Genomic DNA, 15879 nt, shown 5'->3' with positions numbered 1-15879 from the left:
TGTACAACCGTTCGATGCTGCATAAAGTTCTGTGTCGGGTTACCGAGACATGATATCCATGATCCAACTTGTGGTGATACGTTACCCTTGAGCAAATCGGTGATTTTTAAGGTGGCTCTGGCTTTAATGGCGTGCAAATCGAAACGTAGGAGGGGCAACCTGGCGGGGGTATTGGAGAGGGGTGGCAGGGTAGATGCCCAGCTGCCCACCAAGAGGTACTTCGATTTGCGAGACCCTACAGCCAATTTTCAAGTACTTCAACTGATAGTGCTATGTCATCTGGCTTCGTACTTCGATTTGGACCCAAACTGCGCCCCAAGGCATCTCCGACACCTTCTCGTTCCTTCTGACGTCGCCGCCTTGAGACCAAAACTATAACCCACGAAGTAGATCGTGTCTTTTTTCTGCATTTTTGTTTAAGCTACCAGGCTTGAGCTTATAGTTTCGACTTCCGCATTCACTTAGAACGTTCCTCAACGGGTGATAGACCTGGACTGCGAACTATTTTGGATCGCCTGCACCAATAACAATCTAGCCTTACCGTCTCCAGCAGGCCTGTGCGACAATAGAAAACAAACACCAGCAAACTGCCCGAACTGCGACTCGATCTGAGCATATTTACTTGGCTGTCCTTCGTTTTATGATCCGTGGTCGCATTTGCTGGTCCTGTTCCCTCGATAGTGTATCATGATTTCGTGCCGATCAGACATATAGACGCTTGCATCATGGGCGAATCGTTTGACATACAGAACCTCCTCCAGGCGGGTTACTTCACAACTTCTCGAGCCAAGAGTCCGAAGCCGTATGGTCACCGAGATCTTATAAGAGAACTACCACTTACACAGAAAAACAGTCCATCATCGCCAAAGTTAGATGATCGTCCCTCCTCTCAACCCCCACCGTCGCAGCAACCACCATACCAGCTACCGTACTACCCTTTAATACCACGACCACGGTCCGCCGCGCCCGCACGAGTACCAAGAGTTAGACCGCCGCCCCCATCTGTGGAAGATGAGGAAGTTTCTCTCAAGCGAGAGCATGGCGTGTGCCTCGCAAAGTATCAGGAAGAAGAGCCTCCATCTCGTGGAGATATTGAACAGAACCCTATGATAATGGAAGTTCATGAATATAACCCTGAGCGGCGCTTTGTCATTCTGACAGGATCCTCAAGCGGCTCAGAGGGTGGTGAAGCAGAAGCGAGGGTTGGGTCGGACAGGAGACGTGAGACTGAGAGAAGAAGAGAAGAGGACCGACGCAAAGAGCCAAGCAGGAGACCTGAACCTGAACGAAGACCTGAACCTGAGCGAAGATATGAACCTGAAATGAGGAACGAAACAAAAACTCCTCGTACTGACCGGTTCGAGAAAGCCCAGAGGAATGAGCGCACAGAACGACAAGATCGGCCATCGGGTGATGCATACACAGACACAAGATCCAGCCGGAGATACGATAGTAGTCTCAAGGCTGATGTAACAACGAACAGGGAGCGTAGTCGACCACCGTTGGAAAAGAGACGGAGTCGGCAGGATCTACCTCGACTCGAAACCGAATTTAGAGACGACCAACTCCCCGAAAAATACCGTACTCGTCCTTCAGCCCCGGCCAGTGGACGACATGACCAGCCCCCTGCACGACCCCCAAAGATTCCTCTTGATCCCCAGCTCGCACCTGAGGTTATTAAAAGTAGCGCAAGCGGACGGGATCAAGCGTACTATGGACAGTCTCAGAGTGCTTCCCGTAGGTCTCCTACTCGACCAGGGCATGTATCAAGCGCCCCCAATGAGCGACGATATGATAATGGTCACACTCGTACTTCTTCAACCGCTTCCACCTCAAAGCGTACGAATATCGAGACTGAGAAACCGACACGCCCCCTCTCAAAAGAGCGGGTTGGAGATGCAACAGCTCGCCCTCTTTCCAAGGATCGTGATGAGCAAGCTGTCCGTCCGCTTTCAAAAGAAAGAGTTGGAACTGAATCCTCTTACCGAGGCGATTACTTACCAAGAAGTACCAAGAAAGATAGATCTCCTTCCTTTGGGAGGACTGATCGTGAAGATTATGGAAGATCATCGACATACCCTCCTCGTGAGCCAACACGGGAACCAACAATAAGACGTGATGACCGTCGTGATGATCGAGGCGACGACAATCGATCTGGTGACGATCATCCAAAGGGCCCACGGGAATTGCATCCAAGACGTAAGAAGTCAGTCGTCTTGCAGGATGAACGCGAATCTCAGCCAAAGCTGGAAAAGGTTGATGCACCAAGTGGTCCCCGATTGAGACCAGGAGGAGCTACGATGCCTATTCCAGTCGTTATCCCCACGGGTTCGGCAGTCTCAGATGATTTTACTCAAAACTTACGACCTGCGTCAACGTTTCCAGTTGCTCGAGATAAGCATGTTCTTCCGGAGAGGCCTAAAAATGAGCTTCCATATCCCGTGGATGAGGACACTTTGATCGACCCCTTCGATACTCGCGGCAAGTCTGAAAGGATTGGTAGGCCACGATCCCAATACGAACCAGACCCAATTATATCAATGCCCGAGATGCCAACACCTATTGCCATCGGCCCCGAAATACCACTCGAAGCCAGGCCAGCATCAGTTATTTCATCTGCCACTCGCTCTCCGGCTTCTTCGCAATCATGGCAACCTCCAACATTTGACCCCAATCGAGATGGCGTTCGCCTTGAGAAACCGGTGGGGTCTGTTAGGCGTCATTCGGAGCATCAAGAAGCAACAGGTGTAACCACGTTCCCCGAATGCCGCCGCAAGCACCCTGTTGCAGGTTGGGTGGATTGGCTTACACTGCCTCGTACAGAGTTCAACATTTGTCCTGATTGTTATGACTCCGTCTTCGCCAAAACCGAATACCGAAAGCCATTCCAACCGATGCTTCGCCCCACGGCTCAAGCGATTGCATGCGATTTTGGCGTTGGACCATGGTATCGCATTGCTTGGCTCCTCACCTTGAAAAACGAATTGCCGGATCTACGACTCTTCCATGAGGTTGCCAAAGCCATATCCACCACTTACAGCCTCCCGTGCCCTGGTGATAGAGTCACCACCCGTAATTGGCTGACGCTCTGGAACCCACACTCTCGACAGCCTGTATATGATTTTACCATATGTCCCCAATGCGCTCAAGTTATCCAGGCACTGTTCCCTAATCTGACTGGCATTTTCATTCCTCTAGACTCCCGCTCAGAACCTACCAGAGGGCTTTGCGCTATGCGTTTCAAGCCAAAAAGAAAGCGTTTCGTCATGTACTTTGACGCCATGGAAACCACTTCAGATCAAGCTCGACTGGAACAGGAAGAGCCAGACCTTGGCACTCTTGCACAAGAAGTTGAGAAGATGGCCGCAGTGAGCGAGTGTCAAGAGGACAAGCCAATCACCAACGGATACTGGCATACCATGCAATACCTTCGACAGTTTTCTGTCTGTGGTGAATGCTTCGATGAGGTTGTCAGGCCATTGATAAAAGACGACAATGTCATCGCTCGCAACTTTTATATGAAGCCACAAAAGCTGCCACTCGCAACCTGCCAGCTCTACTCTAATCGAATGAGAGAGATTTTCAGAAAGGCATGCCGGTGGAATGACCCCAAATACTTAGAAGCCAAGGTACTTGAGAGGATGGACGTCGAAGCCATGATTCACGAAAAACTGGCCAAGCTGGATAGATCTAAACATGAAGACGAGGATTGGGTTGAGGAACAGGTAGATAAGTATATTCAAGAATGGAAGAGGTGGGAATGATGAGATACGACAAGAGGGACACAATATGGTGGGATATCTGTATCTTGGAGTATTTAGAAGGACATAATGATGACATGTACTTATGCTAATACGGAGCGACTCAAGTGAGCCTTTATGAGAATGACACGAACATTATATAAACATTGTCTATGTTGTCTCTACCTCAGTACCTACTAACCGTTAATCCAAGCGATAGTGCCTTCATTGTAAGCCACGGTGATCCCTCCGGATGAGTGCGAGTAGTGCTACTCGCACTGTCATTTAGTGGGTGCAAACTCGCTACGTAAAAGTGGGACAGACTTAGGGTCTCTCCGCCCACCAAACCAAAATATCCTAACTGAAATTTCGTGAGCCTCGCAACCTCCCACTCCATCACCAATTTCGACGCCGCACGACCCGAGGTAAGAGCTCAACGCCAGTTGTTGCAATTGATCTGGACCTTTTCCATACTGACTCAAGCATCATCAACAGGTCCAAGTCTCAACCTTCGCAATGGCTTCGCGACCTACCGTCTCTATCATCGGCAAAGATGGTGCTCCCACTGGAGCTACCCACGCCATTCCCGCCGTCTTCACCAGCCCGATCCGACCGGACATTGTCCAGCAGGTTCACACCGGTATCGCTAAGAACAAGCGACAGCCTTATGCTGTGAGCGAGAAGGCCGGTCACCAGACCTCTGCCGAGTCTTGGGGAACTGGTTAGTACACGATGTTTTTTTACCCAGATTTATGGTTCTAGAGGGGAAATTTTCTGTGGGCGGGGAGAAAACCACGGAGTTGGGCGAGGGAGAGACGAAAAATGCTATGGGATTGCACGGCGATGAGCAGAACAACAGGCTAACCACATTGCAAACAGGTCGTGCTGTCGCCCGTATTCCCCGTGTTTCTGGTGGTGGTACTCACCGTGCTGGTCAGGCTGCCTTCGGTAACATGTGTCGTTCCGGTCGCATGTTCGCCCCTACCAAGATCTGGCGCAAGTGGCACATCAAGGTCAACCAGGGTCAGAAGTAAGTCCTTTTCCGACCACGAGGCTCGTAATTTCAAGGCTAACGTACAAAACCAGGCGATACGCCGTCGTCTCTGCTCTCGCTGCCTCCGCTGCCGTTCCCCTGCTCCAGGCCCGTGGCCACCAGGTCAACTCCGTCCCTGAGGTTCCTCTGGTTGTCGACTCCGCCGTCTTCGAGGGTGCTGCCATTGCTAAGACCGCTGCTGCTTTCGGTCTCCTGAAGGCTGTTGGTGCTGGTCCCGATATCGAGAAGGTCAAGGGCTCCAAGAAGCTCCGTGCTGGTAAGGGCAAGCTCCGTGGCCGACGCCACCGCCAGCGACGTGGCCCTCTTGTCATCTACGACCCCGAGACTGATGGCAAGGAGCTCGTCACTGCTTTCCGCAACATCACTGGTGTCGAGACCTCCCCCGTCACCGCTCTCAACCTCCTCCAGCTCGCCCCTGGTGGTCACCTCGGCCGCTTCATCGTCTGGACCTCTGCTGCCTTCAAGGCCCTTGACGAGATCTACGGTTCCACCACTGAGGCCTCTGCCCACAAGCGTGACTTCCTCCTCCCCTCCAACGTTGTCTCTCAGGCCGATCTTACTCGTCTGATCAACAGCTCTGAAATCCAGAGCTCTCTCAACGCTCCCAAGGGCGATGCTGTCACCCGCCGATCTGCTGTCCAGAAGAAGAACCCTCTTAAGAACAAGCAGGTCATGCTTCGCCTGAACCCTTATGCCTCCGTGTTTGCCCAGGAGGCTCAGAAGAAGCAGAACTAAAATAATTCTCGACTTGCTGGGTGTGCAGCGGGTTAAGACGGAACTAGATGACGGGTCTTGCATGGTTTGATATTGAGGCGTAACGGCTTCTTTGACGGTTGAGCTCTATTAAAAAATGAATCAGAGATATGATACGAATTACAGCCTGACTCGGCATTGGTTCCACAACTTGATGCTTATTTACCGTAACTGTGATCTTAGCTTGCTACGTTTGCTTTCAGCGTGATTGTCGTAATAGCAATTGTTTTTCTTTTTCATGATTGATACCATACACATATATGGCATCGAGGCTGTCCTGTACAGTGACTATCTCTTATGTTGGCAGCACGGGCTATTTTCTTGTCCAATGCTCATCATGTAGTAACTCTGTTCATTTATTTACTCTAGCTGGGCAACTCTTCGAGTAGCTTCTCAATCTGTACCGGATCGTTAATCTTGAAGAATTCACCCACAGATCGCGCGAATCTGCCTGAGCCGTCGTCAATATTCTCGTCACTCTCTGCTGCAAAGCACAGTCGTATAAACTGCCAGCCACGCTTTTCTCGAATCTCAGGCGTGGCACTGAACATGCTACCAGGGCTGCCCAGCACCAGATGAGGTGCATGTGTACTATGGATCAAGAATGCATTCGCCAGTGCGGTGCCATCAATGACAGGGGCAATGTCACCTCCTCTGGACTGGTAGAGAGGGTGCTTCTCGAAGTGGACACGCACCCAGACAAACATCCCTCCACGGGGCCAGTCGAAATCGAACAGGCGTATCTTGCTAATGACGTCCCGGTCCAAGTCTGTGTCTTGGGACGCTGACTGCCTCGGAGCAAATGCATTCTTCTCGAGGATAGAGCACATTCGGGTCATGCGACGCTCATACTCGCCACGAAGTCCCTCGAGCCATCGCACCCAACCATCAAGCTGCCAGCCAGTAAAAGAGTGCTTCTCTGCTTCCGGGAGAGAGGAGAATGTCTCAAGAGCTGATGAGTGAGGGCCTAGAATGGCTTGAGCAATGAGTGCTTGGACGAAACCCGAGGGCTGGCCAGTGCTGGTCTCTGCGATCCTATTCATCAAAAGTCAGCCTTTACGATATTGATTACTGAGATACAGAGTAGCATACCTAGTAAGACGTTCGATGATTGCAGGTTGTGCAGTGACATAACCCAATCGGGAACCAGGAGCAACTGTCTTGGAAAAGGTATCGAGGCGAATGACACGGCCGTCAACATCAATGCTAAGATATGATGGAACAAGCGAATCTATAAAGTCGTAGCCAGATGACTTGACTGTCTTGTGTGAATCGGTCACTGAGGGAATAGCATAGCCCCTAGCTTTGGCTTCGTGTATCGCAGCGGAAGGGAACTGCAAATACCAATACGGATCATCTTCAACAATGATGATGTCGTACTTGCTTGCCAGCGCGTAGATCTCCTTTCGTCTCTTAACGCCTACAACACCACTGGTAGGGTTATCTCCCATGCTGTATTCAGCAGTCAGTATACACGCGGGTTCTTAGTTAAGCCAAATTACTCACGTTACCGTGTATAAGAAATGTGGCAGTCGTCCGTTTTGAGTATTCCAGTTCTCGAGCACCTCTCGCAGACCACCAGATCCTTCGACTATCATACCTTCTTCGTCAATCTCAACTGGAACAACGTTGACTCCAAGAGGCCGAGCTTGAGTAAGGATGTTGCCAAACACAAAGGTCTCACAGAGCATGCCCGGCCGCTCTTCCACGGGATGTAACCCCTCATACCAGGGGTCAACCAGGAGCTGAAGGACCTTTGAGAACCCATCCGTGCCGCCATTGTTAAGGATGACATCCGCGCCACCTTGGTATGGAACGTTTGGGTGAAGTACTTGGTTCGTGAATTGTCTAATGAAAGAGTGCAGTGGCGGGTAGCCAGTCACCTGTCCATACTGAAGGGCAGTGGCAAGGTCAACCTTCTTAGTGATGTCTGGTTCGTTTAGAATCTTTGGTATAGAGATCCTAGACGAAGTTTTGTTGTAGTCTGGATTTCTCGGGGCGTTTTTGTCTGGACTGTTGCTGTATCCAATAAGACTACCTGACAGAGACTCAATTGATGCCTTGTCGGGGTAATTCGGTGAAGGCTCCCAACGGTCCGCGTTGGATATCTGAGCTTCCAAGGTATCGAAGGGGAAATATTTGACATTGGGCATTCCTACCGGCCGTGTTAGTACGGACGTGTAAGACGGAGACTAAAAATCAAAGTTTCGGTGCCTCGGTGCCGGGATTGTCGATCACGGACCAAATCCTACTCACCTCCAGCAAAATTGCTGATACCCGGAATCTGCATGAATTTGTAAAAGGCCTTGATATTGCTCGGCTTGCGATTTCTAGTCACTCTCGAGAACAGGTGCGACAGGTCTTTGGGTGGAGGTAGAGCTTGGAGAGCCGTCGCAGCTGGCGAAGCCGGGGCCGTAGCATGAGTTGCGGATGGTGCCATTGCCAATATCAAGAACAGTTGACTTTTCAAAAATTGTTATGTTTTCAGGCAAGATCTTGGAGGGCGTAAAGGCAATCAATATGTAAGAATGAAAGAACACAAGCAGATAAAATGGATGTTCTTTTCCCCTCTTCAAGTACCCTTGACCTTTCTTCGCGTATCTCTAACCGGATGTTCTAATGATAAGGCAATCCAACTATTGCCCTGTCTGGGTTGGACCGGACCTGTTCAATCGCATTCCCGATGGCCGAATTGCCCCCAAACGTTGGCTCCATGGTCCTTCGAGCTGCATTACAAATCCAACCCCGACTCCCGCCATTCTAACCCACCATCACAACATCATTGCACTCGCACCATCCCAAAAGACCCCATAGTTTGCCGAATCGGACATGGAGTGAGTGGGAACCACCACCAACGGTTTGCTTGACAGTCTCAAGCCCCTGTCCTAAGCATCCTATCACATCGTCTGGGGTCAAGGCGACATTGAATCGCAAAGTCCTAGACTAATGGCGAAACTGTATTGCGAATTTCCGTAATACCTCGTCTTTCAGTCTTAATCAGAGCTCTTCTCCCCCCTTCTCCACATCAAGTTGAGCTCCAGGCTCAAAGTGAAATCCAATCTCTTCAAAGGTCTGAGCCTTGCAGCCCAGTTGTTCGAATTTGGCCTTGGCTTTGAGGAACATGCTGCGCTGCCACATAAGTTCGTCATTCCAGTAAGGCGGCTCTTTTCCTGGTCGTTTGGCCTTCATAACCCAGTCGTGCAATTTGTTGATGTAATGGCCATCTCCGTTGGGACCAAACACATGTAAAGCGTCGTCTTCCTGCTTCTCCAATGCCTGGCTCCAAGCTTCCATTGCTTCTCGAGAAGGGAGCTCAATGTCGTTGGACCACACAGCTGAAAACAGAGCTGCTTGGCTCTCACTCAATGGCCAAGGGGCTGCTTTCATGTTGAGACCTGGGAAAACGAGGGTTGGATGCTGGATATTAAAAATATGCTGGTACAATCCATGCACGCCTCGGCCTGTGGTAATGAGCTGGTGGCCTAGATCCCCAAGAAATGGGAAGCTAAAGAGGAAGCCGGTGCAGAAGATGATGGCATCAACATCCGTCTCAACTCGGCCATCCTTGAAACGGATTCCCTTCTCCTCAACCAAGAACTCCTCAACCTCTGCTGTTTCCGTACACCCAGAGTGAGCTAGTCGATCTGGGGGTGTAGGATGTCGGATAGACAAGATAGCAGGCTTTATACACTCCTGGTTGATCTGCCAAGCAATGTCGAGCCCAGACGGGCCATTACCAATCACAACTACCTTGCTGTCTCTAAACGGATATGGAGTGCGATACTGTTTGGAGTGCGTAATCACTCCGGGGTAGGCCTCGTTAAACTCTTTCAAGTTCTTCATATTGGGCAGATAGGGTATAGAGTAGTGACCGTTCGCAACGACCAAGGCATCAAAGGTATCCGTAGTTATGTCGCCACTCTTGATAGTTGATTGTGTTTCAACCTCCCATCTGTCCCGACCATCTCGCACTTTCAGATTCACCCGCTCGACGCGTCGACAAAAACGAATTAGGGGTTCGACATCCTCTGCATACTTGACCAGATAGTCCTCGATCATAGGCCTCTCGGGGAAGAGCTTGGAGTCCTCGGGAAAGGCTTGGTCGGAAAAACTCATGACTTCTTTTGGGATATTGGCGTGTAGGTTCTCGTACATCGGCGAAGTGAAAATCGGAGGTGAAGTGGAATTCCATCTTATAGGGTTTTCAGGAGGGCAATGAGGATCTTCTTGAGGCACAGGACAAGTTCCTGGGGCTAACCCATAGTATCGCCAAATGCCGCCAACATGGTCCTGCTGCTCGAAGATGGCAATGTCTTCAAAACCCTTTGCAATGAGATATTTCGCTGCCGCAAGTCCAGTAGGACCGGCCCCGATGATTGCGATTTTGTGGACATCGAAAGGCGTCGGCTGAGTCAGAGAGCCCATATTGTGCTGTAAGAAATGAAGCAACTAATAAGAAAGCCTCCCGTCCTAAGCATGAACCGATTCTTCACTGGTGTGAAGTTGTGAAGCAGAAAAGATAAACCAGCAAATCAACAAGTTGCCTAGGTAATCAAATTCTTCTATGGACAAGCCCGGGAAAGAGTCATCCGCTTTCCCTTGCCATCAAGATACGCCTAAACCTGAGTGGGGGGTTAGGAGCCATTTCGACTTTGTCCCGACTCTTTTTACTGCTTCTGTTAAGTCACAGTAGTTCGGTGCTTTCCCATTGGAAGTACTGGCTTGTTGTCGGCCCCAGAGCCGCATAAGAACCGCCGTCTAAAACCCGGCGATTTTCAACAGCACCTCAGTGATCACTGATAGACTGATAAGGTAGGCTAGCCTCAGGGGGGCAAGAAAACACCGAACCTTGATATGAGGTGTCAAAATAAACTTGGCTAAGAGTCCCCTAAGCTTAGGCCAAATTTGCCTAAATACTTTTATCACCTAGGGTCAAGGTCTTTGAATTTTCTTTCCTCCCCTAGGCTAGACCACAATCCCTTCACCGCCTTCTACTTTCGGACATATCCCCACCACAGCTTCCTCGGAAGCTTGCATATCGATTTCACTGTTCCAACAACAATTCACTCCACGAGCAAATCAGCGCTTCGAACGCGGTTAATAGCACCTTGACCAACGGGAGCGACATACGGGATGCGATAACCATAAAATCATAGAAATAACAACAAAAACTGTCGCACATGATTTAATACAGCAACACGGTCCCTCTGGCTTTTCAGGTCCCGCCGACGCGACTGACATTGCGACCAAACCACGATGAACGGCTCGCAACCCACAACATCACTACTCGACCAGGGCGAGCCTATATCAATCGCCCAGCTCAGTCCGGATGTCCCAAGACAAGATGCGCGAGTCATAATTGGCACCGTAACTATCACATGGCCATTTAGTATCATCAACAAATCGATCGCATTTCTTTTAGCTGAGCGAGACTTTCGGCTACGACGCGAGAATGGCCAGGTGCGGATCCGTTTCCATGGTGCAGCCGCTAGGGCGATCGCAGATTCATCGCTAGGAGCTGGGGATGAGGTTCGTGTGAGCCTGCAGGGTGTTAAATGGGAGAAGAACGAGACGCAGACTCAAGTCGCAGGAAGCACTCTTGCATGGCAGCTCGAATTCTCGAATCGCTTGGTACTTGGAATCCATCGACCCGGGGAAGAAAGAGACACCTTGCTCAACATCGACACCCCAGACGTGGAGACGGGAGTTACTACCACTAATGGCCAAATTGATAATACTGACCAAGTCGACACCCTCACACCCGTGCCCGAGCGACCTGCTACGCCTACGTCTTTATCTCCAGGAGCCACCTTGCCTCTGAAACGAGCTGCTCCATCGACCTTGGATCCTCTTGAATTCGCTTCGCCTGCTTTCCTCAAACGAGCGCGTGTCTCTTACGGGGCATTATTCGAAGGCGACATAGACATGCTAGATGACGAAGTTGGCAGGATCAAGTCGAAAAAGCGCACACGGTTCAGTCTACCTGCCAACTCTTGGCGTTACACTAGCCGGTCCCCTAGTCCTGAGCCTGAGAATGATCATGAAGAGGAAGCTAAAGAGGAGTCCTATATGAGTAGTGTCTCGCCGAGCAATGGTGAGACAGAAGATACTACCACGAACACACCAGCGCGGCCAGCGATGGTAGATCAAGGTAGTCAAACAGTATATGTTGACTTTACTCCAATGTCCAGTGTGCAGGTTTCGGCCGAATCAAGACCAGTGTTTGGGTTGACAGAGACGACCCCGACACCATTTACCCGAACGAGACCGTTTGAAAGGGACGACTCTCTCATGAACCAGTCTTTACCACTCGCAGAAGACTCGACAACACCACAGGTGATGCCACAGGGGACAGACGAGTATTTACTGGATCATACACCAAATAACATGAACACGGATATGCCTTTCAGCTTCACTCCACAGGCCGTACTCTTTCCTCAGGCTGCGGGCTATTTTTCGGGAGAAAGTTCTCGAAATATTGTAACAAATTCGCCCAGTTTTGTTTCAAGAGGAGTAAATTATCCAGCTGAGTTCCTGGAGACCGAAAATCTCCCTCAGAATGCTGTAGAAGCTCTTGCGGGTCTCGCTGGTCATGAATCAGCGTTTCACTCTACATTCGCTGCGACTTCACAACCGCCTCAGACTGCTTGGGCGGTAGAATCATCCCCTGGACCCCGCTCTGTAGTTGCTAGTAGCGACGCTGAGAATCCAGTTGAAATCTTGAGCTCTTCGCCAATAAGAGAACAAGGGTCGCCGGAGTCTGGCAGAGACCGCCATTTATCTCCCTCACGAGAGAACACGGATATGAACACAACCGCAAACGCATCTCCAGAACCCACACTCGAGGAACCGGCCAGTGAAGCAGAGTATTATCGCGATGGTGGTGATGAGCCTGGCGATGATTACGACTTAAGGAAGTACTCCCGCACGCACGATGACGATGACGAAATAGAGACATCTGAAGAGGAACCCGATCTAGATACCAATGACCCTGATACGCAAATCATGAACCCCGACGAAGATGACGCGGATGGCGACGAAGATGTCGTAAATCAAGAGGAATATCTTGACGACGAATACCCTGACACGTACGAGCAACGATCCGACATTGAAGCGGAAGAGTACGAAGGGTCGGAAGGTGATGCGGAAGGTGAATATGACTCGGACGAATATGATTATTATGATGAAGATGGCGCAGAAGAGGAAGCAGACAACCACCCTTCTGCTACTCTTGTATCTAGGGAGCCCATTGTCATCGACCTGCTTTCAGATTCCGAAGATGAGGAAGCGCCCGCACCAGAACCACAACTAGAACCAACATCAGAGACAACAATGGGTGCAGAGGCCAAAAATATAGACGACAACTCGGAACTTGGCATTGAAGAGGCGGAAACATCACCAATGTCCAAGATAGAGGGAGATTCTGAAGTCCCCAAAACAGATGAGATTATGGCTGAAGAGGAAAGCCAGCGTCTACCGCGGCTCAATACGGACGAAGAACCGCTGTCTTCATCAAGAAAGGAGGGGGGGCAGGAAATAGAGACACAAAGGGTTGACGGCGGCCAAATGGGTTCAATGAATGAGGGCCAGGTCCCTGCATCTCATATTGAAGGCTCAAACAAGAATGAAGCTGAAGTTACCGAGGCCACGATTTGTGCAAACAAGCTGCAGGGGGGCCGTGAGATCATAGACAAAGCAAAGTCGCCTGTTCCTTCAACTGCCCCGCGGGAGTCTCCCATGGCAGAAGAATTGCAGCCCCGTGGTTACGACGCTGGAAAGGAATCAAATTCAATGGAAACGGAAGTATGTGATATCGACATGGGGAATGCTCCTCCATTGCAAGGGGAAGCAAAAGGGTGCGAGACAAACGACATTGCTTCTGTTCAATCTGCTGAGACAGAACCGCTAGGCGAGACCGCAGTTGAGCCTGAAGTGACAGTCGAAGTCATGGACATTGATGAATTACCTCGCAGACCTACTCCAACGGCAGAACTTCCTGAGGCCAACGTTGATACTAGCGAACAAGGAGACACCGCGACCACGGAAATTCGTTACGAAGCATTAACACGCCCCCAAGAACCATCCCAACAGCCACAAGAGACCCTATACGATGATGCGAGATCGTCAAATTTCCGCAAGACGGTGCCGTCGTCTGGCGAGACCCAATCTGTGGCTTCCGAGATTCAGGAAAATATCGAATCTCAGACATCCCAAGATCTTGAGCACTCTGAAACGCATGAAAACATATCGGACCCCTTGTCAGAGATGGCAACTAACCCAGCTTCTCACATGGCTAATGCCTTGTTCCAAGCCGACAAGGATGAAGTTGAGAAGGCAGACGACGAGGCACAGCCTGAAAATGGTGGCCAAATTTCCCCTCCACCAACGCAGGGCCCAGAAGTCCAGACCCCGCGGGAAGACAGCGTCAAATTCTCACGTAACAGTTCTATCGAACATCCTCCCACTCCTGGCGGCACACAACAGTTGATCGAGGTCGAGACAGTCGACACAGTCAGTATCGTCACTCATGCCCAACAGACAACGGAGGAGGAGGATGAAGGACCAGAGAGTCAGATCATGGCTGAGATGCTACAACAGTCTCCCATGCGATCCGAAACACACCTGCCTACGGATCCTGCTTTGTCCACGGTACTGTCGCAAACCGGATCGCCTGATCCCACCGCACCGGCCGACAGGTCACTTATAGGATCTTTTCAAGACACCGAGGCAGCATCTGAGGTCATTGTCGCCAAGTCTTTGCGGCCGCGGCGACACAGGCCAACTAAATCATCAGGTGGCAATGACCACGACGATCCTAGTCTGGCATTTATCACAGCCACACCCACCCTGAAGACCGCAGACCGTGGAAGCAAGCCCAGCAGTCCAGCTACATCAAGCAGCAAGACACGAAGTAAAATGCACCACGATGATCCCAGCATCCAATTGGCAGGTGGCTCGGTGCAGGCAGATACAAAGAGCAAAGGGAAGAGAAAAGCAACCGACGATGAGAGTATTCACAGCGTGGACAACAATTCACCGGGATCCCAGCGAGTGCTGCGTTCGAGAAATGACCACAGTGACCCTAGCATATTACTTGTTAAAGGTTCAAGTCCATCGACTCGCCAGACTAGAAGTCAAAAGACGCCAGATCCAAAGCGAGAGACCCCTAGGCGTGAAACTCGCTCGGTGTCGCGAAGTTTCCACAGGCAGGATGAGTCCCCGAATATGTCGTTCGCCTCGCTTAAATCACCCTCCATTGCTGGCTCTACAGCGACTGTGCCTGAAGAAGAGGATGTCAAAACTCTGAAAATGCAGCTGGTCAAAAGCCTGCGAACGAATTTGCCCGACTTTCTGTCGCTTAAGATGCTCAGCAGAAACTCAATCGACAAGATGACGGATATTCTTGCTGTCGTAACACAGTCACCGCCTCCTCCACACCGGCCGAAGCACGGCCCTCGGGATTTCATGCTCGATTTGCGTGTGATCGATCCGTCGACCGCGCCAACCCAGGTCCGAGTGGCCCATATTTTCCGGCCCCATCTAACATCACTACCGGATGTCGAGAGTGGGGATGTTATCCTCCTCCGCCGGGTCAAGGTAGTGTCAATGAAGGGCCGTGGCTTCGGCGTCCGTTCCGAAGATGGCTCGTCCTGGGCAGTCTCGAAATACAACGAACGAGAAATTCTTACACAGGTCAAGGGTCCACCTATAGAAATTACCCCAGAGGAGATCGAATACGCCAAGGGTCTACGGCATTGGTGGAGCCTCCAGGATGACAACGCTATGGGCAAGATCGAGACGGCGTCCCGGAAGGTGACCGAGGCAGGTAAAGAGAACGCCAAATGAGTGGACGGGCATAAGATGAAATATTGTGGATTGGAGAACGAGGCAGGGATCTCACCTACGGCATATAGAAAAAGGGCATAAATGCATTGCTTTCATTCATGTATTTTTGGAGATTTATGACTGACGGTGTTTTGGAAGCAAACGACACCAACAAGCAACATTTTGACATAAGGAGGTTGCTAAAAACGATCACAGCATTCTATAGCTAATTAAGCCCGATGGCTGATATTGTAATTATTTGCGTAATTCGAGATTTTTTTTTTCTGTGTATCAATATCCAATGTAGTCACAAGCAAACAAAACAAATGTATCAAATCTTATGCCGAGGATATGTTGACCACGTGTAAGCTGCGAGCAAGCTTAAGTTTAAGGTACGAGCAGAGCTGACGGCCCGATATCGGGATAATGTGACTCTTTTGTAAGTTCTCCAGGCACTGATGGCTTGTGACAATGAAGGAATATTCGTGTAATTACAAGTAGGCAAAT

At 50.4% G+C, this 15879-nt stretch overlaps 5 protein-coding genes across 5 annotated transcripts; 3 read left to right on the top strand and 2 right to left on the bottom strand.

The window, feature by feature from the left end:
- Positions 1 to 725: 725 nt before the first annotated feature.
- FTJAE_520 (uncharacterized protein) lies at positions 726 to 3764 on the top strand (the record flags this gene model as incomplete). Its single annotated transcript, XM_037351682.1, has 1 exon — positions 726 to 3764. One exon carries the CDS (start codon positions 726 to 728, stop codon positions 3762 to 3764), a length of 3039 nt encoding a protein of 1012 aa, XP_037212314.1.
- A 492-nt stretch (positions 3765 to 4256) lies between these two features.
- On the top strand, positions 4257 to 5529 carry FTJAE_519 (60S ribosomal protein L4-B; the record flags this gene model as incomplete). The annotated part of the gene is made up of 3 exons (XM_037351670.1): positions 4257 to 4461; positions 4620 to 4770; positions 4827 to 5529. 3 exons carry the CDS (start codon positions 4257 to 4259, stop codon positions 5527 to 5529), a joined length of 1059 nt encoding a protein of 352 aa, XP_037212313.1.
- Positions 5530 to 5912: 383 nt separating this feature from the next.
- Positions 5913 to 7987, bottom strand: FTJAE_518 (aromatic amino acid aminotransferase I; the record flags this gene model as incomplete). The annotated part of the gene is made up of 4 exons (XM_037351659.1): positions 5913 to 6582; positions 6640 to 6999; positions 7054 to 7702; positions 7804 to 7987. The coding sequence occupies 4 exons, from the start codon at positions 7985 to 7987 to the stop codon at positions 5913 to 5915; spliced, it is 1863 nt and encodes a 620-aa protein (XP_037212312.1).
- A 557-nt stretch (positions 7988 to 8544) lies between these two features.
- On the bottom strand, positions 8545 to 9972 carry FTJAE_517 (flavin-containing protein; the record flags this gene model as incomplete). Its single annotated transcript, XM_037351648.1, has 1 exon — positions 8545 to 9972. One exon carries the CDS (start codon positions 9970 to 9972, stop codon positions 8545 to 8547), a length of 1428 nt encoding a protein of 475 aa, XP_037212311.1.
- Positions 9973 to 10803: 831 nt separating this feature from the next.
- On the top strand, positions 10804 to 15393 carry FTJAE_516 (uncharacterized protein; the record flags this gene model as incomplete). Its single annotated transcript, XM_037351637.1, has 1 exon — positions 10804 to 15393. One exon carries the CDS (start codon positions 10804 to 10806, stop codon positions 15391 to 15393), a length of 4590 nt encoding a protein of 1529 aa, XP_037212310.1.
- Between the last annotated feature and the right edge of the window lie 486 nt (positions 15394 to 15879).

Source organism: Fusarium tjaetaba (assembly GCF_013396195.1).
Source record: "Fusarium tjaetaba strain NRRL 66243 chromosome Unknown NRRL66243_c0000014, whole genome shotgun sequence".
In the NCBI taxonomy this organism is placed as follows: Eukaryota; Fungi; Ascomycota; class Sordariomycetes; order Hypocreales; family Nectriaceae; genus Fusarium; species Fusarium tjaetaba.
The sequence above is the reverse complement of the archived record's forward strand: the minus strand, read 5'-3'. Positions and strand labels throughout refer to the sequence as shown.